General features: G+C 37.6%; 1 protein-coding gene across 1 annotated transcript in view; it reads left to right on the top strand.

The window, feature by feature from the left end:
• PATJ (PATJ crumbs cell polarity complex component) overlaps positions 1–20115 on the top strand; it is a 431680-nt gene that overhangs the window by 117475 nt on the left and 294090 nt on the right. Inside the window, exons 16-17 of the mRNA XM_023730369.1 lie at positions 4628–4789; positions 8535–8666. Coding sequence (XP_023586137.1) covers positions 4628–4789; positions 8535–8666 — 294 coding nt within the window. The remainder of the gene's footprint in view (positions 1–4627; positions 4790–8534; positions 8667–20115) is intronic.

Below are 20115 nucleotides of genomic sequence, written 5' to 3' on the forward strand. Positions count from 1 at the left end.
TGCTAAATTTCAACAATTTTGTGCCACTTGGGATATTCTTCATACCACTGGCATTCCTTATAACCGTCAAGGACAAGCCATAATTGAACGTGCCCGTCATACTCTCAAACAGCTCTTAAATAAACAAAGGAGGGGAGATGATGGGTCTAGAGTATGTGACCAAAATGAAAGACTTGCCAAAGCTCTCTTTATTTTTAACATTTTATCGGTTGCTAAAGATGGTCGTACTGCTGCAGAATGACATTTTATCCCCTCTGACACCCGACCTCGCACAGGTCCTCTATAAAGATCCTTAAAATCCCTCTGTCTGGCAAGGACCTGTAGAATTACTAACCCGGGGGCGAGGGTATGCAGCTGTTTTGTCTCCTACAGGTCCACTTTGGATTCCCACTCCGGCTGCGGCATGGCTCGCGCTCCATCCCTCCCGCGGTGCTCTGAGCCCAGTCCCGGGTTGCTGCTGCCTGGGCTTGCCGGCCCGGTCGCCTGGGGTGTTGCCGCCCGGGATGGTCCCGCCTGGAGGCTCTGGGCAGGCGAGAGCGGGCTCTGCACTCCGGCTGCGACTAGGGGTCCTGGACGCACCCCGCGCTGCGGCTCCCCTGCACGCCAGCACACTCTGCCCTGCGCCTCCGCCCCTTCCCGTCTCTGAACCACAGCCACCACCCCTTCGGTGGCCGCCATCTGACCCGACTCCAGAGCCGCAACTGACACCGGCACCCCTTCCCCCGGGGATGAATACTGAAGTGCCGTCATCCTACCCGAAATCACCCCTTCCCCCGGGGATGGACACTGAACAATGGAGATCTACAATACCGGTAACATGGGGAGGTCTGAAAGCCCTGTCCTCCAAGGCTGAGCATATCCTCTCAACTGCAGGTGCCCCACTTGCACCTGGAAGCCTGTTTCTAGCTATGGTTTCCCTCATGACAATCTAGTCTCAATAGTCATCCTATATTATCTTGTTAATCAGTAATTTGTTAATCAGTAAGTTCCCAATGAAAATTTGTTATGTGTAAATTCCTCTATATTTTCTGCTTCTCCTAGTTAGAGCCTTCTGTGTAGATAGATTTCTAAGTTAGATGATTCCTTTCCAATTGACAGTAAATTTGTGTAAATCATTGTTTGTTTGATTGTTAAATTTGTTATGATGTGTAATTAATTTCCTAATGAGCGTTTGTTATGATGTATAAATTGCCCTTCCTAGTGATTCCCTTCCAAGTAATAGTGAAGCTGTGTAAATCATTGCTTGTATGATTGCTAAGGAATCTTTGAGCCTTTATAAATCTTTAAGCCTTTAAGAATAATAATTTCAGTGGATGTTAAAAGTTAGTGTTTACCTGACAAAATGAGAGTCAAAGGAAACCCATGGGTCCAACAATCAGGATATTACTAGTGCAGAGGATTATATTATCCTCATAAGATTATCCTCTATTGTCTTACACACCTGAAAGGCACATTGAGTCCCCCGCTCCAACTTTGCATCTGATAAGAGCAATGCTCTTGCTTAGTAACCTGGTGAAGAACCAGATGGTATCCGGTGGAAAACCAGCACCGTGAGTTTAAAGAGCCTGCAATGGCCGCCATCTAAAAGCACTAAGCCCAGGCATTAAGTAATAACCTGGTGAAGAACCAGATGGTATCTGGTGGAAAACCAGCACCGTGAGTTTAAAGAGCCTGCTATGGCCGCCGTCTAGGTGACTAAGTTCAGGTGTTACTCATAGCTATGCTACTTCTCCTCCTTAAACATATGGAGTGTGCCCCAGCCATAGCTGGGCTCACAGGGACTCACTAAGACGCCAGGCCCTGAGGTGTGGAGACAGTAGCTGAGATAATCTTGGACTTTATCTCGTAGAGAAAATTTTACTTTGTCCTAACGGACACTTGTTGGACCAGTGGAAACCCTCTTGATTCTTATTCCATTAACTAAACAAAAGGGGGGAAATGTGGGGGTATATGCCATTTAAACATGGCTGCACTATTGACAACTGCAGCTCCCACAGGCCTCTATGCTGCACAGCATGTTGAGACTTGTCCCCAACATGCTGAGACTTGTCACAACTTGTTTTTCCAAACCTGTTACTGATTGTCTTGTTTATTTGAATTCCTCCTCCCTTGCCTGCAACTTATTGTTATTCGCCCAAAGCCCATTGTTCTGTTATTTGCTTCACTGCTTGCTGTATTGACTATAAAATAAACTCCTGGGACTGAAGCCGAGGTTCGACTCCTCAGAGTGACCCTCCTGGCCCCACTTCTCTGTAAGAGTTGTGGCATTGGTTATTGTCTCCGCCGCCCCGACAACTGTCGCCGCTGCGACACCTGGAGATAGAAAACCAAAGGGGAAGAACACGCTTAGCATTTCTCAACCTGAAAAGAACTGAAAAAAAAAAAAAATTCAAGCTTCGAGTTACGATATTGAAGGATTCTATGGGGGAAAATACTAAATGATGCAGGAATCATCAAAAGAAGATGGAAGGAATACACAGATTCACTATACCAAAAAGAATTGCTCAACATTCAACCATTTCAGGAGGTACATATGATCAGGAACTGATGGTACTGAAGTAAGAAGTTCAAGCTGTACTGAAGGAATTGGTGAAAAACAAGGCTCCAGGAATTAACGGAATACCAATTGAGGTCTTTCAACATATGGATGCAGCACTGGAAGTGCTCACTTGTCTATGCCAGGAAATTTGGAAGACAGCTACCTGGCCAACCAACTGGAAGAGATCCATATTTATGCCTATTCCAAAGAAAGGAGATCTGAAAGAATGCAGAAAAATATCAAACAATATCATTAATATCACATGCAAGAAAAGTTTTGCTGCAGATCATTCAAAAGTGGCTGCAGCAATACATCGACAGGGAATTGCCAGAAATTCAAGCCGGATTCAGAAGAGGATGTGGAACCAGAGATATCATTGCTGATGTCAGATGGGTCCTGACTGAAAGCAGAGAATATCAGGAAGATGTTTACCTGCAAAGGCATTTGACTAGGTGGATTATAACAAATTATGTATAACATTGCGAAGAATGAGAAATCCAGAACACTTAATTGTGCCCATGAAGAACCTGTACATAGATCAAGAGGCAGTTGTTTGAACAGAACAAGGGGATACTGTGTGGTTTAAAGTCAGGAAAGTTGTGCGTCAGGGTTGTACCCTTTCACCATACCTATTCAATCTGTATGCTGAGCAAATAATCTGAGAAACTGGACTATATATGAAGAAGAACGGGGAATCAGGATTGGAGGAAGACTCATTAACAACCTGCCTTATGCAGATGACACAATCTTCCTTGCTGAAAGTGAAGTAGATTTGAAGCACTTACTGATGAAGACCAAAAACCACAGCCTTCAGTATGGATTATACCTCAACATAAAGAAAACAAAAAATCCTCACAACTGGACCAATAAGCAACATTGTGATAAACGGAGAAAAGATTGAAGTTGTAAGAATTTCATTTTACTCGGATCAACGGTCAACACTCATGGAAGCAGCAGTCAGGAAATCAAAAGACGCATTGCATTGGGCAAATCTGCTGGAAAAGACCTCTTTGAAAGGTTGAAAAAAAAAAAAATGTCACCTTAAAGACTATAGTGCGCCTGACTGAAGCCGTGGTGTTTTCAGTTGCCTCATGTGTATGTGAAAGCTGGATGAAGACCAAAGAAGAATTGATGCCTCTGAATTGTGGTGTTGGTGAAGAATATTGAATATATCATGGACTGCTAAAAGAACAAACAAACCTGTCTTGGAAGAAGTGCGACCAGAATGCTCCTTGAAAGCAAGGATGGCGAGACTACGTCTCACATACTTTGGACATGTTTTCAGGAGGGATCAATCCTTGGATAAGGACATTACGCTTGGTAAAGTAGAGGATCAGTGAAAAAGAGGAAGGTCCTCAATGAGATGGATTGACACGGTGGCTGCAACAATGGACTCAAACATAGCAATGATTGTGAGGATGGCACAGGCAGTGTTTCATTCTGTTGTACATAGGGTCGCTATGAGTCGGAATGGACTTGATGACACCACTACCACCATGAACAACATTAAGGATAAAAACCCATTGCTGTTGTGTCGAATTCCAACTCAGCAACCCTATAGTATCCTCACTTCTAAGGAACATTCTGGTAGATACAGTACAACTGTTCCATAGGGTTTCCAAGGCTGTAAATCTTTATGGAAGCAGAGCACCACATGTTTCTCCTGTGGAGCAGTTGGTGGGTTTGAACTGCTGACCTTTTGTTTAGCAGCCTAGCGCTTAACCACTGCTCCAGCAGGGCTTCTGTTTTAAGGATAGATGGGTAGAAATAGACTGGAGAAAATAACATTGGAATGTAGAATATAACATAGAGGTGCAAAAAAATAGAAAGATGACTTACCCAGTAATAATTGTACTCTGCACACATTTTATGCTTTATATTTAAGTTTTATGCATTTTAAAAGTTTCTATCATTTATGTTATTTCTCAAATAATATGATTAAATCTAGGACTTTTGTTTACAAGGAGAATTAAACCATATCCTTTTTTAATTTTGATGGATTGATATAAACAGCAGATTTTGTGTGTGCGTATGTGTTTTTTTCCAATCAGAGCCTCCTCCTTTCTGACGTATTCCTTGTCTTCCTAGGTCAATGGTGTGCAACTCTATGGAAAATCTCGCCGAGAAGCAGTCTCCTTTCTTAAAGAAGTGCCACCCCCTTTTACCTTAGTTTGCTGTCGACGGTTGTTTGATGATGAGGCCTCTGTAGATGAACCAAGGGCCACTGAACCCTCTCTTCTTGAGCTGGAGGTACTAAATGAATGTACTGCAGTTCCCATTCATCCAGATTGCGCTTGCTATTGTATTGTTTACTATTGTATTGCACTATGAAGGGAGGGAGGAACCCCCCCACCCCTGTTTTTTTAATTTGACTATAGTGCTGTGCTCTCGAAAGCAACAGTGCGGAGCTCTTCAAGTTGTTACTTTTCATTTTAATGTCATAAAACTCTTGTTTCTTTACCTTGAAATGTCAGTGACGTTGATGTGCATGCACTTTGAATTAAGTCTTTTTTAGTAATTGCCTAGACTCATTACTTTTCCCAGTTCAACTCAGTTCATCTTAATAAGTTTAAGATGCTGGTGAGTATTGAGTATCTAATTGCTTCCCTTTTTGAGAGGCTTAAAAATACAAAAATCTATGACCAATTTTGAAGTGAGTCTAGAAATTGCTATAAAAGCCTTCAAGGGGTCAGAGAATGAAGTAACACTTTTATGTTCTTAATACTCCTTTTTACGAGCATTGTAATTATGAAAACAGTTTTGAGCACACGCATTGTCACCTTCTGTCATTTGTAACCTCATCCTTTAGGCCCCTTTTCCCCCTTTGCAGACTCCTAGATTGTAGTTTCATTACTACCAGTTTAGATGCATGGAGCCTTTGCATTCACCCTCTAAGGTTTGGATTTCAAGATGCTTGGGCCCTGACCTTGGCACCAGGCCAGTTGCTGTTGAGTTGATTCTGACTCTTAGCAACCTCATGTGTTTCAGAGTAGAACTGTGCTCCACAGGATTTTCAATGGCTGTGACTTTTCGGAAGTAGATCGCCAGGAATCCTGGCACCACCCCTTAATAATTATGAATCTTTGGGCAAATAATTTGGCTTTCTGTTCTTCATATTCCTCACCTGAAAACATGAATAGTTATAGTATTTACTCACCTCATGAGTTGATGTGAGGAGGAAATGAAGTAATAATGCAAATTTCTAAGCACAGTGCTTTGTACATGGAAAGTACTCGGTAAAAGTTAGCTATAGTTATTAACTCCTCCAGTCCACAAATCTTCCTTTTCTGATTTTCTGCAAGCACTTAAGAGTGTAGCACTGCTTTGTAGTCATTGATATTTTAGTGTATATTAGTCGTGTTTTCCAAGAAGACTGTTAGCTCCTTGTGTGCAGAGACCGTATCTTAAAATTATTTTGCATCTCATAGTGTGTTTATTTTGTACTGGGTATGTAAAAGATGCTTAGTAATGTAATGAGTATTGATTGAGAAGATTCTTTTTTTTTTAAATGTTTATCTTTCATAAAAAATATTTTAAGGAGCGGACTCAGAGGCCACACTTCCGTGATTTTTGGTATCCTTACTAAAAGGAAATGCGGGCTGTGGCTTACCTCTGAAGGTTGATAAAAATGCCTTTAATCTAATGTTGCAGGGTATGTAAATCACCAATTTGCTGATTTACTCTCCCATCGTCACTCTTTAACACAATGGGCAGACAACAGCTTTGAATTATGCTAAATGTCAACCTTGCTGCCCATTAGTTGATTGCTTTCTGTTCTGTAAATACAGGGGTTATGCAGAATTGATTGTATCAAAAATGATATATATCAGGCTGGAGTATAATACTGCATACACCTTGGATGCCCTGAAAGTTCTATAAAACTTGGAATTTATAATTGTACCTGGTATCTTAAAACCCTGGCTCTCTTTTCCTTCTTTCTCGTTTCTCATTTATCCCAATACCGTCTCATGTCCTTAAGCCCTATTTGGTTAGGCAACTCAGCCAAAATTCTAATATTCATTAAATCAGTGAAGATATTAAATCCCCAAGTAAAGCATCCATCATATTGTATAGTCATTGGAACTTTACTTTTTATTGGAAGGTCTAAGTGTTTTGTTTTCAAGGATACCAATTGTTCACATCAGAATGAAATATACACAGGTTACTGATCAAAAACTTTCTCACTTATTTAAGTTTTGTAATTCAAGAACCAAGAATTTGTTCCCCATGGTTAGATTCAATCCATCATGGATTGGGTACTGACTGTCCATGTCCTGCAGCTCCAGTTTGAGATCTGGACCAACCCTAATTTTAAAAATGTTTTTGTTTTAGCTTCCAAATTAGAATTTTTTCCCCCTTTGATTCCATTAAATATATTTTCTTACATGGGTCATTCAAAATTATGTTTGTAGGAGTGATAAATTTTCATTTACTAAGATTATGCAAAGTTTTAAGAAGTGTACTTTTTATTTAGTTGATAGTTAAAAGGGAGTTTCAAGAGAAACTCATTCAAAGATGGATGATTCATTAATGTATTGAACAAATATTTATCAAGTGTCTTACTGTGAGCCAGGCACTATTCTGAGTTTAGTGGATAAACTCTATGGTAGCCCTCAGGGAGTTTTTCCAGTCTAATCTCGGTACCAGGGGTTTTCTAGTTGTTAGGGCTACGAAAAAAAGAAAAAGAAGAAGATGAAAATTCTTGACCTTTAGATAGAAGCTCAGGGTATTTTGGGGAAGATAAATTGGATGAAAACAATAATAAGCTAAGCTCGTTGCCCTTCGAGTTTATTCCGACTCATGGTGACCTATACGACAGAGTAGAACTGCCCCATAGATTTTCCAAGGCTGCAATCTTTACGGAAGCAGACTGCCACATCTTTCTCCCACAGAGCGGCTGGTGGGTTTGAACTGCCAACCTTTTGGTCAGCAGCTAAGTACTTAACCACTGTGCCACCAAAAAAAAAAAAAACCAAACCAAACCCCTTGCCATCGAGTCAATACTGACTCATAGTGACCCTAAAGGACAGAGTAGAACCGCCCCATAGCGTTTCCAAGGAGCACCTGGTGGATTCGAACTGCTGACCTTTTGATTAGCAGCCGTAGCTCTTAACCACTACGCCACCAGGGTTTCCGACTGCACCACTAGGTCTCCTGAAACAATAACATAACACTATAAACAGTATAAAAACTGAAAGTTGGAGGACCATTCTTCTTCTGGGTGGTCATCTCATTGGTCCTCTGTCAGATTTCTAGAATTCCACATAGCCTTGATTCTTTTCCCTGAAAGGAAAAGGGTGCCTGGAAGAGGGGGATTTGGGGGCATGAAGTCAGGGAAAGTAACCAAGAAACTGTGTGCTAGGCAGTTGTGCTGGTCTACCTCGTCCAAGATCAGATTTTCATTGTTTTAATGCAGTGATTTTCTTGGCTTTAGACTTACATGGTTCCTTTTGGACTTGGATTTTTTTTGCCTTACTTTTCTAGTAAAGTTTCTCCTGAAAAATTCTAGGAAGCAGCAGAAGTGGTTTCTGTGTCCTGCCCTGGCCTGTCTCTGTGTTGACACCTTTCTCTCTGTCTCTCACTATGATTGTGAATCCAGGTATCCCTACTTAAATATTATAAGCGTCTACCTTGTATGATGTTTTCAATTTTACTTAAATTGCGTATTTTTCCTTTTATGCTTCTAATGGGATGACAGAACTCATTGAAGTATAAGAGGTCAGTGTTAATACTCTGAATGAAATAGGTAATTTATATTAAAAAATAAAAACTGTATGAACAGTCTGTATTTTTTAAGTGTTTGAATTTTCGTGAAGACTAAACTCGAGTGTGTGTGCCCCAGTGCATGCCCCTTTTCAAAAGATTGAAAAGAAAAACTACACATGCCAAAGAGAATTCCCAGTTTGAGACGAAGCTGTGAAATTCCTGAGATGTTGATTCTTTTCAGAACTGAAAGGACAGCGTTTTGAAGCATTTATCTTCTTTTGTATTTCAGGTAGACCACAATATAGATGTCAATACTGAAGAAGATGATGATGGGGAGTTAGCACTATGGTCTCCTGAAGTCAATATTGTTGAGCTAGTGAAAGATCATAAGGGCTTGGGATTCAGCATTTTGGATTACCAGGTATAAGGACCATCATCTAGTTTTTTTGGAGCAATTAGTTTGTATTAAAGTTATATAAAGCAGTTATTGTTTAAGGCATGTATTGACTTAAGCAAAATGGAATGATTTGATGTATAATGTTAGTATGCAAGTATCAATACTGTATCCAAAGATTGGGTGTTACTGTTTTCTTTGTTACGTTTACAACTGATAGCTCCCTTAGTGAGTAAAATGATGGATAATACAATAACTGGACAATAAAGGGAAGCAACAATTTTATACACGCGGATGCTTTTAGAGACTCGAATTCGATGAAATTTTTATATGGAGTTTTTTTCCCCCCAGCTTTATCGAGATGTATTTCACATACCATAAAATTCACCCATTTACAGTGTATAGTTCATGACGTTTAGTATATTCATAGAGTTGTGGAACTATCACCACCACCTAATTTTTGAACATTTTTATCACCCCAAAAGAAATCCCATGCATATTTTCAGTCATTCCCAATTCTTGCTCTGTCTTTCCTCTCCCACCCCCTTGTGAGGAGATTTTCATATCCTTACTTACCTAAGTAACATATAATCTCATGAGCTTAACCATGTAGAAATGTTCTTGGTAAAATTATAAGAAGCTAGGTAGTGGGGTAAAGTTACTGATGCATTTTGAGGAAACATGAAAGGTCACAAAATGATGTCTATAGTTTATACCATTTTACCAGTTACGGTAGTATTTTTAGAACTCTGATTATCATGGGGGATTAAAACTGTTGGTAAGAAATCTCTTCACTTTTAAGATGCATGTTTTAATACTATAATGCTGCCTAAACACATTGTGGTTTAATAAAGCAAAATGTACTCTATCAAAGCACATAAAATGCCAAGTAATATAAAAATCAATTCTTTTCTTTTTTTTTTTTTAATAAGGCAATCGGGAACAGATTAAAAGAAAAATACTTTGAGCATTATGTAAGAACATTAAATTCCTTATTTTGGCAGTGTGACTTAAGATTACTGAAATAGATCATATCTATTTCATTTTTTGCTGGCATACTTCTATACCAGAGAGCCCTCTCATTATCAGAGCTACTCTTTGGGATATTATTGAATTATGAGTTGTGATTAAAAATAATGCATATTTTGGGAAATGTTTTTTAATCAGGAAATATCAATACTGTAAGATTCCAGAAGTTTATATATTGCTTAATTTTAGGGCATATAAAACAAATAGCAGAGGCTATGTCATTTTTTCCTCCCATTGTAACTATGTTACCTCTCACATAGTAGGTGGTTAATAAATATTTGCAGAATAATTGAATAAAGTATAGGTTAACCAAAATTAACTATAACTGAACAAACTCAATATGAGTTTTTTTAAACCATTTTGATCATTGAGATTTAGTTTGGAGAATACCTTCCAGATGTGGTCTTAGATGTTCAACTAAATTTCCATTATCATAGCAATCTATATATCATATAGGAATCTATATATATTTGCATATACATTATTACCCTTTTCGGTAACATTATCTGGATGGAAAGAAATGGAAAGAAAAACCACGATAGCCCTGAAGAGTTTAATCCCTAGTTAACAGAAATCCCTTTATTAGTTCTGAGCTTTACACTTTTTTTTTTAAATATAGTCAGTTTTAACAATGGCATGTTTTTTTCTTCACTGCATTCCTGTAGATATGCATTAAAATATCTATTGCTGCTTGGGATTTAATTTTTATCTTTATTTATAAAATTCTAGGGTTTTTTCCCCCTACTCACCTTCATCACATTCATCAGCATACATACTGACATTTATTTCTGCACAAATTATATAAAGTCATTTTGCTGCAAAAAAGTTAGATTTTTTTTTTTTTACTTTGTACTTCTCAAAGAACTGATAGAAAAACTTAATTTCCCAAATGCTACTTTTATTCAAATTAAAGAGCTCAGCTTACTTAACTTCTGTAGCTAAACCTTGGAAGAAAAAACATTCAATCTTAAGATACATTTGTGTGCAGCATGTTTTCACAATTTTTCAGTGATATGTAGAACTATTATCCACTATGACATTTAGATGACAGGTAAACACAATTTAAAATTTGGTTTTGGGCGAGTTAATTAATAGGTTATACCATCACTTGTTTTAATTAGGTAATAAATTCTAAAGTTCAAAAATATTTTTTTGCGAGGCCAGGGAAAGGTTTAGCAAAAGGCCTGTAAGGCCACATTGTTGGCTGTTATTGTTTTCAGTGCGTCTTGTGTGAATTTATTAGGTAGCTGAATAGGATCAATGCAGATATTGCCCCCAGGCTTAGCATATTTAGAATAAGAACTACTGTAGAAACATCTTCTAGAGAGATAGTGTTAGTAGAGTCACAGAACTTCCAGGTTGTGAAGACCTGTATTAGTAGTATTGAAGAGATTGAAAATTTTACTTTGGAATATTAATTTCAGTTAATCACTCTTCTCACTAATGGTTTATCTCTAGAATAATAAGAACTTCCTGAAGAGTTTGACAAAATTATATACAACTTTTATTTCATTCATTCATACTTATGTGCTGATTGGTGCTGTAAGAAATGGGGATAATAGCTTGAAGGGATGTTGTAGATTAAATGAAATAATGTGCAAGGAAGTGGGAAACGTTACATTATTATAGAAATATGAGTATTATTAACAATCATCCAATTTAGAAAATAAACACAAAAGTTTTTGACATGTCCTTGAAGATGGCTCCATGCTACAACGTGTTTGTAACTATGCATTTTTAACTGCCTCATTAGATTAGGAAAATTAATAAGTGGATATCTTTGTTTAGTGAAGTCTACAACTAAACTTAATTGTAAAATTGCATTTTAAAGTTCAGCCAACTCGTAATGAGCCATATGTGAATTATCCATTTGTGGATTATTGACCAGAAATTTGCTTTTTATATAAATTGAACTGAACCTTCTGGAAAAGATGAGCCAGCAAATAAAAGATCTTGAACTGGCCCATGGAATGGTGGGGTGGCTGTCTGGCAGGTCAGTGATTTAGAACATGATGGAAGTCATATAGTTGAGCAGAGAAAAGAAGCATGCTTTTATGTCTGAAATGAAAAGAGCTGAATCTGATGTACAGTTCTACAGTTCAGTCATATGGCCCACCGAGTGAAGTGTGGAAATTGATTTTCAGAAAGGCACTTTAAATAGCTTGGGACAAAGGAAAAGAGAAAGTAATAGGGAAGATATAATAATTATAATTCAGGTTATGTCTTCCCATTAGATCTTAGGGTAAAGCGATAGGTGTGTTGTTGGCTATGATTAGAGCAAAGGTATTGTTTAGTCTCAAACATCGCTAGGCAACACTCCATGTAGCAACTAGTTAAAATCCTGCCTTCTATGTGTGCCATATTAGAAGCGTCAGTGGTCATTGTGTAACAACCTGCCTGATAGCTGGAAAACAGTGATGTGCATAATTTGTCAAGTGTATGAATATTATAGCTTAATTACATACTCTGTTTCTAAACAATATAAAACTCTTCAAAAATTTGATTGTAAGTTTTTATAGTGTAGTTTCTTGCCAGTGTCTAGTGGTGGGTTCCATATTGTGCCTTAGTTATCTTTGTTGTCCCCCCTCCCCCCAGTATTTATGTGTAGTGTCTTTATTCCTGGCCTGTTATCTCCATGGAATATTACTAATATTTATACAAAAATTGCTATCAATACTAATGGTAATAATAGCTAACATTTATTGAATGTTTACTATGTGCTAGACACTTTTCTAAATGCTTTACATATATTAGCTTATGTGTTCCTCACAAGAACCATATGTTGAGCCATATTATCCTCATTTCAGAGATGAGGAAACTGAGGCACAGAGAGGTTAAGTAACTTGTCCAAGTTCACACAGCTAGTCTATGGAACAATTGGAATTTGAACTCAAGCAGTCAGCTTCCATAATCCGTGCTTTTAGACAACATAATATACTGTTCCTTTCCTTGTGAGTGGTATTTCCATGTGCCTTTTATTACAGCACTGGTGGTGCAGTGGTTAAGAGCTTGACTGCTATCCAAAAGGTTGGCAGTTGGAATCCACCAGCTGCTCCTTGGGAACCCTACAGGGCAGGGTCGCTGTGAGTCGGAATCAACTTGATGGCAACGGGTTTGGTTTTTTATTACAGAGAATTCCAATAATTTATTACAGCAGATTCCTCTATTTTTCCAGCTTGCAAAAATTTTTATATCATAAAGACTAAGCCACTAGATAGTATTCTCATTTTTAATGCTTATATGAAAGTTTAGTAAGTATTAAAAATTAATTAATATAGTGTGTTCAAATGCATTGTGTAAGAGATGGTGTTTATTGTTTCAGAAGAAAATAATTGCAAATTTAAGACTCCTAAGCTACTGCAGGTCATTTGTTGTGGGTTAATGTTCAATAATGAAGCCATTATTAGGTAGTCTGAGAGACTGTATTTTTAATTTCTACCAAAAAGCTTGAAAAAATTTTAGAACTGTGTGGATTTTACCTTAGTTGACCTTGTAAAGTAAGCTCTTCACATGGCAAGTGGATATTTTCTGGTGTTTTGATTTATGTTGAACTTTGTATAACCCCTCATGATCATAATTCATTGGAAATCTTTGACGTTAGCCCGTTTTTGAACATTAGCCATGATATTGCCATCCTTCGTACTTTTGAATTTCAGTGATTTAGAAGGTAAAATTTATTAACCAATAATTCTCTTCCCTCCCATATCCCATTTCTCATCTCTCTCCTGATATGGACTGACTCAAATCGTGCCAAAGCAGATATTTTTGAAAGGCTTTGGGATTATCTCAGATACTGAGAGATAAAAATAGAAAGCATAATGGTACAGCCATTGCGAGGTGATTCATATGTAAATACTATTACTAATGCTTTAAAAATGTGTTTGCAAGACCAAAGGCAAATGATGATTCATTGAAAAGAATAGTGAAAATATTCCCCCTATAAAAACTGACAGTGATTAATTATTTTTAACAGAAGAAATGGGTTATAAAATCCTAATAGTATGAAGATAAAATATTGCTGAGTTCTAGATGTGAACATGTCTTTATGTTTGTGAGAAAAACTTAGTGTGCAGTTTTGGCTGACTACTAACTCTACTAAGTAGAATTCTCATTAAAAAAGATTTTTAGAAGTTGTAGGAAGGGATTTTATAAACTTCATATAGTAGTTGTGGTTTAAAATTGGCTGTTTTATTATCATGTGTGCAACAGAATGACTTCCTGAGCACATTAAAAAATGTTTTAAAAATAGGTAATGCATATATATGGCATAAAAATGCAAAGGTCCATAAGTAAAGATATCCTGTGACAAGTAAAGGAAACTCTGGTGACGTAGTGGTTAAGTGCTACAGCTTCTAATCCACCAAGCACTCCTTGGAAACTATGGGGCAGTTCTACGCTGTCCTATAGGGCCGCTATGAGTCGGAATTGACTCAGCGGCAGTAGGCTTGGTTTTTTTGGGGTTTGGTGACAAATAAATCTACCTCTAACTGTAGCTCTCATTTCTCTTCCCAGGTAAAAGCCACTGTTTTTCTTTTCTCTCCTCCCAGAGATACTTTATGCACACATAATTATATAAGTAATCATTTTTTGTTGTTTGTTAATTTTTTTTTACTATAAATAGGAAATAACATGTATACTTTAAGCATGTTGCTTTTTTTCCATTTAATTATATATTCTTTCATTTTGGTATTTATAAAATCAGTACCAGTTGCTGTCGAGTCAACTCCAACTCATGATGATCCCATATGTGTTAGTGTACAACTGTTTTCCAACAGAGTTTTCAATGGCTCATTTTTTCAGAACTAGACTGCCAGGCCTTTCTTCAGAGGTGCCTCTGGGTAGACTAGAATCACCAGCCTTTCAGGTAACAGCCTAGCATGTTAACCATTTGCAACTACCCAGGAACTTGTAGAGCTATCTAATTCTTTTTAATGACTGCATCATTTGTTAATGTACAATAATTTATTTACCTAGCCATCTATACCTATGGGTAGGTATTTAGGTTATTTTATATGAGGTTAAGGTGGATATCCTTGTCATACACTTTGTAAAAAGATGGGAATAAATCTTTGTGATAAATTCCTAGAAGCAGAATTGCTAATCAAAACCAGCATGTGTATTTTAAATTTGGGGACATTTTTACCAAATTGTTTGAACATAACTTTTTACGAGATTCGCATGTTTTTAAAATTGATACATTTTTATGAGAAGACAATTCTTTATTCAGGTAATTCTCCTGGAAAATAAAGTATAAACAAGTGTGTAATTCATGAATTTGCTAAGTTTTTTTGATGATATGGACCGACTAAGTGCTAGCAATATATAACCATCAATTTTTGTTTCAATTTTATTTTGTCAGTCATTAATTTAGCTAAGATGCATAAACTATTTTTGTTCAGACTATGGTATTACTGCCCAAAAGTCTGTTCCTGTTTATTCCTCCAATTTTAATCATGTTTATCAGAAAAATTGAGCTTTAAAATGGGAGTAATTAAGAATTTTAACTTTTGCCAACAGATTAAGATATGGGGTGAGAAATTCTATATCATGGGTTGTAGAATTTGATAGGTATTGACAAAATATTTATGTATAGTAATTACATTAAAAAGTCAGGTGTAAAACTATACTATTTCCAGAATCTAAAATATAGAGGATAGACATATACTAGAACTTATTATATAGTTCCACTTTAATGCTCCATGGATCTCAGACATGGTCACCAGTTTCTGTTTTGTTATTTTTCTTTTTCTTTTCTTTTGTCTTTTTCTTTTCCTTGTCTTTAAGAGTACTTTGGGTCCAAGTCACCCGTGCAAGGTTAAGATACGGGTACTAAGCAAAATGCAGTCAATCTGCTGCTAATGGCAGTATCCATATTCTTGCAAATATATCATATAAGGTACTGTTGAACAAACCACACAGCTGCATTTAAAGGTCACTTTTACATAAAGGAACTTAGGGGAACTGATAAAGGCTGTACTTTACCCATCCCTGATTCCTATCTACATTTATTTTTATTACATCAAAGTACTGTAAGCTCCAGTGCCAACTGGGCTGAAGATTTCTTTTCACAGAGGATTTGCTTCCTTTTGCTCTATGGGAAAGTTCTGTATCCTTTAAATCATTTTAAGCTGCTTCATTTGAAAAATAATTCTTAGTAGTGTGTTCATGGAGTGGATTGATTGTGGCTACTGGGGAAATTCTCTGATGGCTTAAATATTGCTTTTCAAGCTTGTGAAGTGAGTGAATGAAGGGAGCCTACTCCTGGTGTGTGGAGTTTGTAGTGTGCTCAGGATGATGACTGACTTCCAAAACCCTCAGTGCAGCAACACTAAAGGCATCAGGAGACCAGAAGCCACTTAATAAGAGATCAAAGAGGCTGTGTGTATATCAGCTTGAAATCCAGATAGTACAGATCAAAAGCTTGCCTTAGTGAGGCAGCTGTAGGGGGATGAAGTTAGCAGGAGGCCTCAAAGATCTTACGTCAGGCCTGATGTTGAACTTTGCGGGAGTTTCATGGCTCCTCTGGAATATGAATTTGGCAAAAAATACCATTGTGTCTAATGGAAGAGAGAGAGAACAGGGGTAGACAGCAAATGCTTGTCAGCTACATGGTGGCTTCTCAGGGTAGCTCTCCTTTTAACAAATGTTTTTTCAGAACTGTTTTTGCTTCATACTAGAAGGTGTTGCTGAGGTGGAGCGGATACTGAAAATGATATTTCTGTTGTAATACCTTTTTGTAAGTATTTTAGAAGTGGCCAAATTATAAATACTAGTGTTTATGAAAGGACCATGGTATTTGGACAGAAAGCAGAAATATAGGCACAAAGATGTCTAGCTTTACTGAAACGCCTGCTAATTACGTCTATCCTGTGAAGTGCTTAAGATATTCCAAGAAGTTGGTGGATATCAGTCCATCTATTCATCTGTGTCTTCCCTATAATTTAAAATAGAACAACTACTACCAAAAAAAAAAAGGAGTTGGTCTAAAGTAGAAACTCAGTCTCCAGAGGTATTTCATTACCAGTCTTCCCCTGCCTCTAGATATGGGTGTGTTTTGGAAGTTCCCACTTGATTCTGATGTGTAGTCAGCATGGAGAGCCATGGTAGTGGATGAAAGCCGTAGCCTTTTCTAGAGTATGGCAGAATGACTAAATCAAACCAACAAGCACTGTGATGTCCTACTGCTCTGCCCTGTTTGCGGCTGTTGTTTTTGGAGCCAGGCAGTGATCCACAGCAGCCATGCTTTCCTCATTGAGGGCCTGGAAGTGGTGCTACCTGTGGTACCAGAGGTCTGATTTGTTAGTGATGTGTGAAAGAAGATTGCTTGCCTGACTTTTTTTTTTTTTTTTTTAGATATTTTATTGTATTTTTGTGTGAGTGTGCCCAACAAAACAGGTTCCTATTCCACAATTTCTACACATAATGTTCAGTGACACTGTCACATTCTTCAGTTTGTGTCAGCATTCTCATTATTTTCATTCTAGTTGTTTCACTCCCATTAATTTAGTCTCACTGCCTCCCAAACTTCTCATCTAAGCTTTAGAGTAACTATTGTCCATTTGGTCTCGTACGGATAATTTTTAAGAGAGCACAGTTCTGAAGAGTGAGATTCTTTACTTTTTGAGCTAACCTGCTATTTAGTTAAAAGGCACTTTCAGGGAATACTTTCTGCTCAACGTTTAAGGCGTATCAGGGCAACAGTCTTGGGGACTCCTCCAGTGAATCTGGATTCTTTAAGAATTTGAAGTTCTATTCCGTATTTTTCCCCCTTTCTATCAGGATCCACCTATTGTGACCCTGATCAGAATGTTCAGTAGTGGTAGCCATTGCCTGACTCTTACACATCATTTTTTAGGGCACAAATTCCCCTCTCAGCCTTTACCTCTGTATTTTAATCAGATATTACACTCACTAGAATACCACTGTGAATGTACAGTATGGTTAAGACCACTGGCTTAGGAGTCAAAAAGGAGCAGAGTTTCCATTCTGGCTGTGACACCCTACTAGGACTTTGGACAAACTTAATCTTTCTTATTCTGTTTGCTAAAATAATAAGCTCTAAAATAGAAATATTGTTTGCTTATAAAGTTGTAAAGATTAAATAAAGTAATGTATATAAAGTGCTCACTTTTCTAGGCACGAAATAATAAATGCTACTGTTTACTTAAAAATGATGATGGTGATAAATATTTTTAAAGATAGATTCTGAACACAGACTTGCTGTGCCTTTCATTCATTCTCATTCAAAAGAAATTACTCACTTGTTGTAAGTTAGGATAGGAGATGTAAAGGTGAAAAGATATGCTCCCTTTAAAGACCTTATATTTAACAAAGATTTATTGAGCATCTCCTGTGCCAGGCACTGTTGTAGGCACTGGAGTTATAGCAGTGAACAAAATAGACGAAGTCCCTGTCCTCATGGAATTTATATTGAATTGAGAGTAGACAAACAATGGACAAATAAGCACAGATTTAAGTCTAGTAAAGGAAAGAGATTTGGTAACAACTCTTTACAATATGTTACCATTTTAGCAATGGTTGAAGTAATACTAAGAGATTCTGTGATGATTATTTCTCAGGATCCAGGAGGGTCTCACAGGAAATTGACACCTGTCTGACAGACAGGAAGTTAGTGGACATTCAAGGCCCAGGGAATGTCCTGGAACTGATAAGTTAGTCCTGATTTTATGTCATTTTATTTTCTTTAATAACTGTGAACTATTTAATATTTTTCTAAACTTCTGAATTTTATTCCTTTTAGTGAAAAATCCTTTGAGAAACTTTGTGTTCTGATGTTTTATTTGGAAAACATTCCACATGGTAGTAATAGCAACAATTGTATACTGCTTACTCTGTGCCAGGCATTATTCTCAAAGCACTTTATATATATTAACCGATTTCATCAACTCCATGACTCCTGTAACTATCCATTTTATGGATGAGGAAACTGATATTGAGTGGTTAAGAAATTTGCTCAAGACTACCCACCTATTAAGTGGTGAAGCTGAGCTCCTAAGTCTTTGGTCTAGTAGGGTGAAAATATAGTCTTTGGATCAGAAACAATACTCGAATTTGTCATAATTTTGGCACAACTGAAAGATAGACATTTCTGATTATTTTGTCTTTCCAGTTTGCTGCCCAGAGATGCATACTTATTATAATTCCAAATGATTCACTCCAGATTATTCTTGAAGCCTTATGATCCCTTCTCTTTTCTCCCCCCACTGACCAAAGCTATTTAGAGACCTGGTGGCTTTTCACTGCCAAAGAGTATAGACTCTGTGTTTACCTTGGATTTCCCTGTAGGACTCGTTGGTATTTTTCCCCTACAGCTTTAAAATTAGCAAAGTTTTTATTCCGCGTGTTGTGTGCTGTGTATTACAGAGTATTGCTTGACCTTTCAAGGATTAAACACCCCCCCCCCCAAAAAAAAGTAGAATCTTTTCAAAAGAAGGAAGGGTATTCTGTGTCCATGATACAGCGGTGATTGTCAGAGAGCCTCCCAGTTTAGAAATAGCTCCTGTCTTTCAGTGTCTGCTTTAAGGGGGAATGAGAACTGAGGGGGCCATACTGTTCGGAACCTTCAGCAGGTGATTTGAGAGTGTAAAACAAAAACGAAAAAACCTGTTGCCATCAAGTCGATTCTGACTTATAGTGCCCCTATAGGACAGAGTAGACTGTCCCACAGGGTTTCCAAAGAGTGGCTGGCGGATTCGAACTGCTGACCTTTTGGTTAGCAGCCGAGCGCTTAACTCCTGCACGACCAGGGCCCCTAAATCACATGTGCACAGTTTGAATTTAGAAGGCAGTAAATGGGATAGTAGTCCCTGGATGGTACAAGTGGTTAATGCTCTCAGCTGCAACTGGAAAGGTTGGAGGTTTGAGTCCATCCAGAGACGTCATTGAAAACCCTATGGAGCAAATTTTACAGAATTGACTTGATGACAGCTGGTAAATGGGATAGTAACTGTTAACTCCTCAAATGCAGATTTCTTGCTAATAGTAATAATAACAACATGTATGAAGTGATTGTTGTGGGCTTACTCCGCACTTTACATGCCTTATCTCATTTAATGCTTTTAACAACTCTATGAAATCTGTACCATTGTTATTTTCCTTTACAGATGAGAAACCTGATTCTCAAAGATTAAGCTACTGGACCAGCATCACTCTGCTAGTATTTTTATGTGTTTAGGTTAAGAGTGACTTGTTCGAAAAATTAAAATAAATTCTTAAATTAACATTTGACAAGCTTTTAAAAGTTTTATGCTTTGGTACTGTCTCTGTGTCATAATAACTTACAACTAATGTAATTTTAATAGAGGGTGTGCCTTTGTACTTGAGTACTGTTATCTGCGTGGCGGAAACCAGCCAGTTCAGCCAGATGATGGGCTTTCAGATAAAGAACAGGAGTGTGTGTGTGTGTGTGTGTGTGTGTGTGTGTGTG

The sequence above is a fragment of the Trichechus manatus genome, unplaced genomic scaffold, assembly GCF_000243295.1.
Source record: "Trichechus manatus latirostris isolate Lorelei unplaced genomic scaffold, TriManLat1.0 scaffold00003, whole genome shotgun sequence".
Classification (NCBI taxonomy): Eukaryota; Metazoa; Chordata; class Mammalia; order Sirenia; family Trichechidae; genus Trichechus; species Trichechus manatus.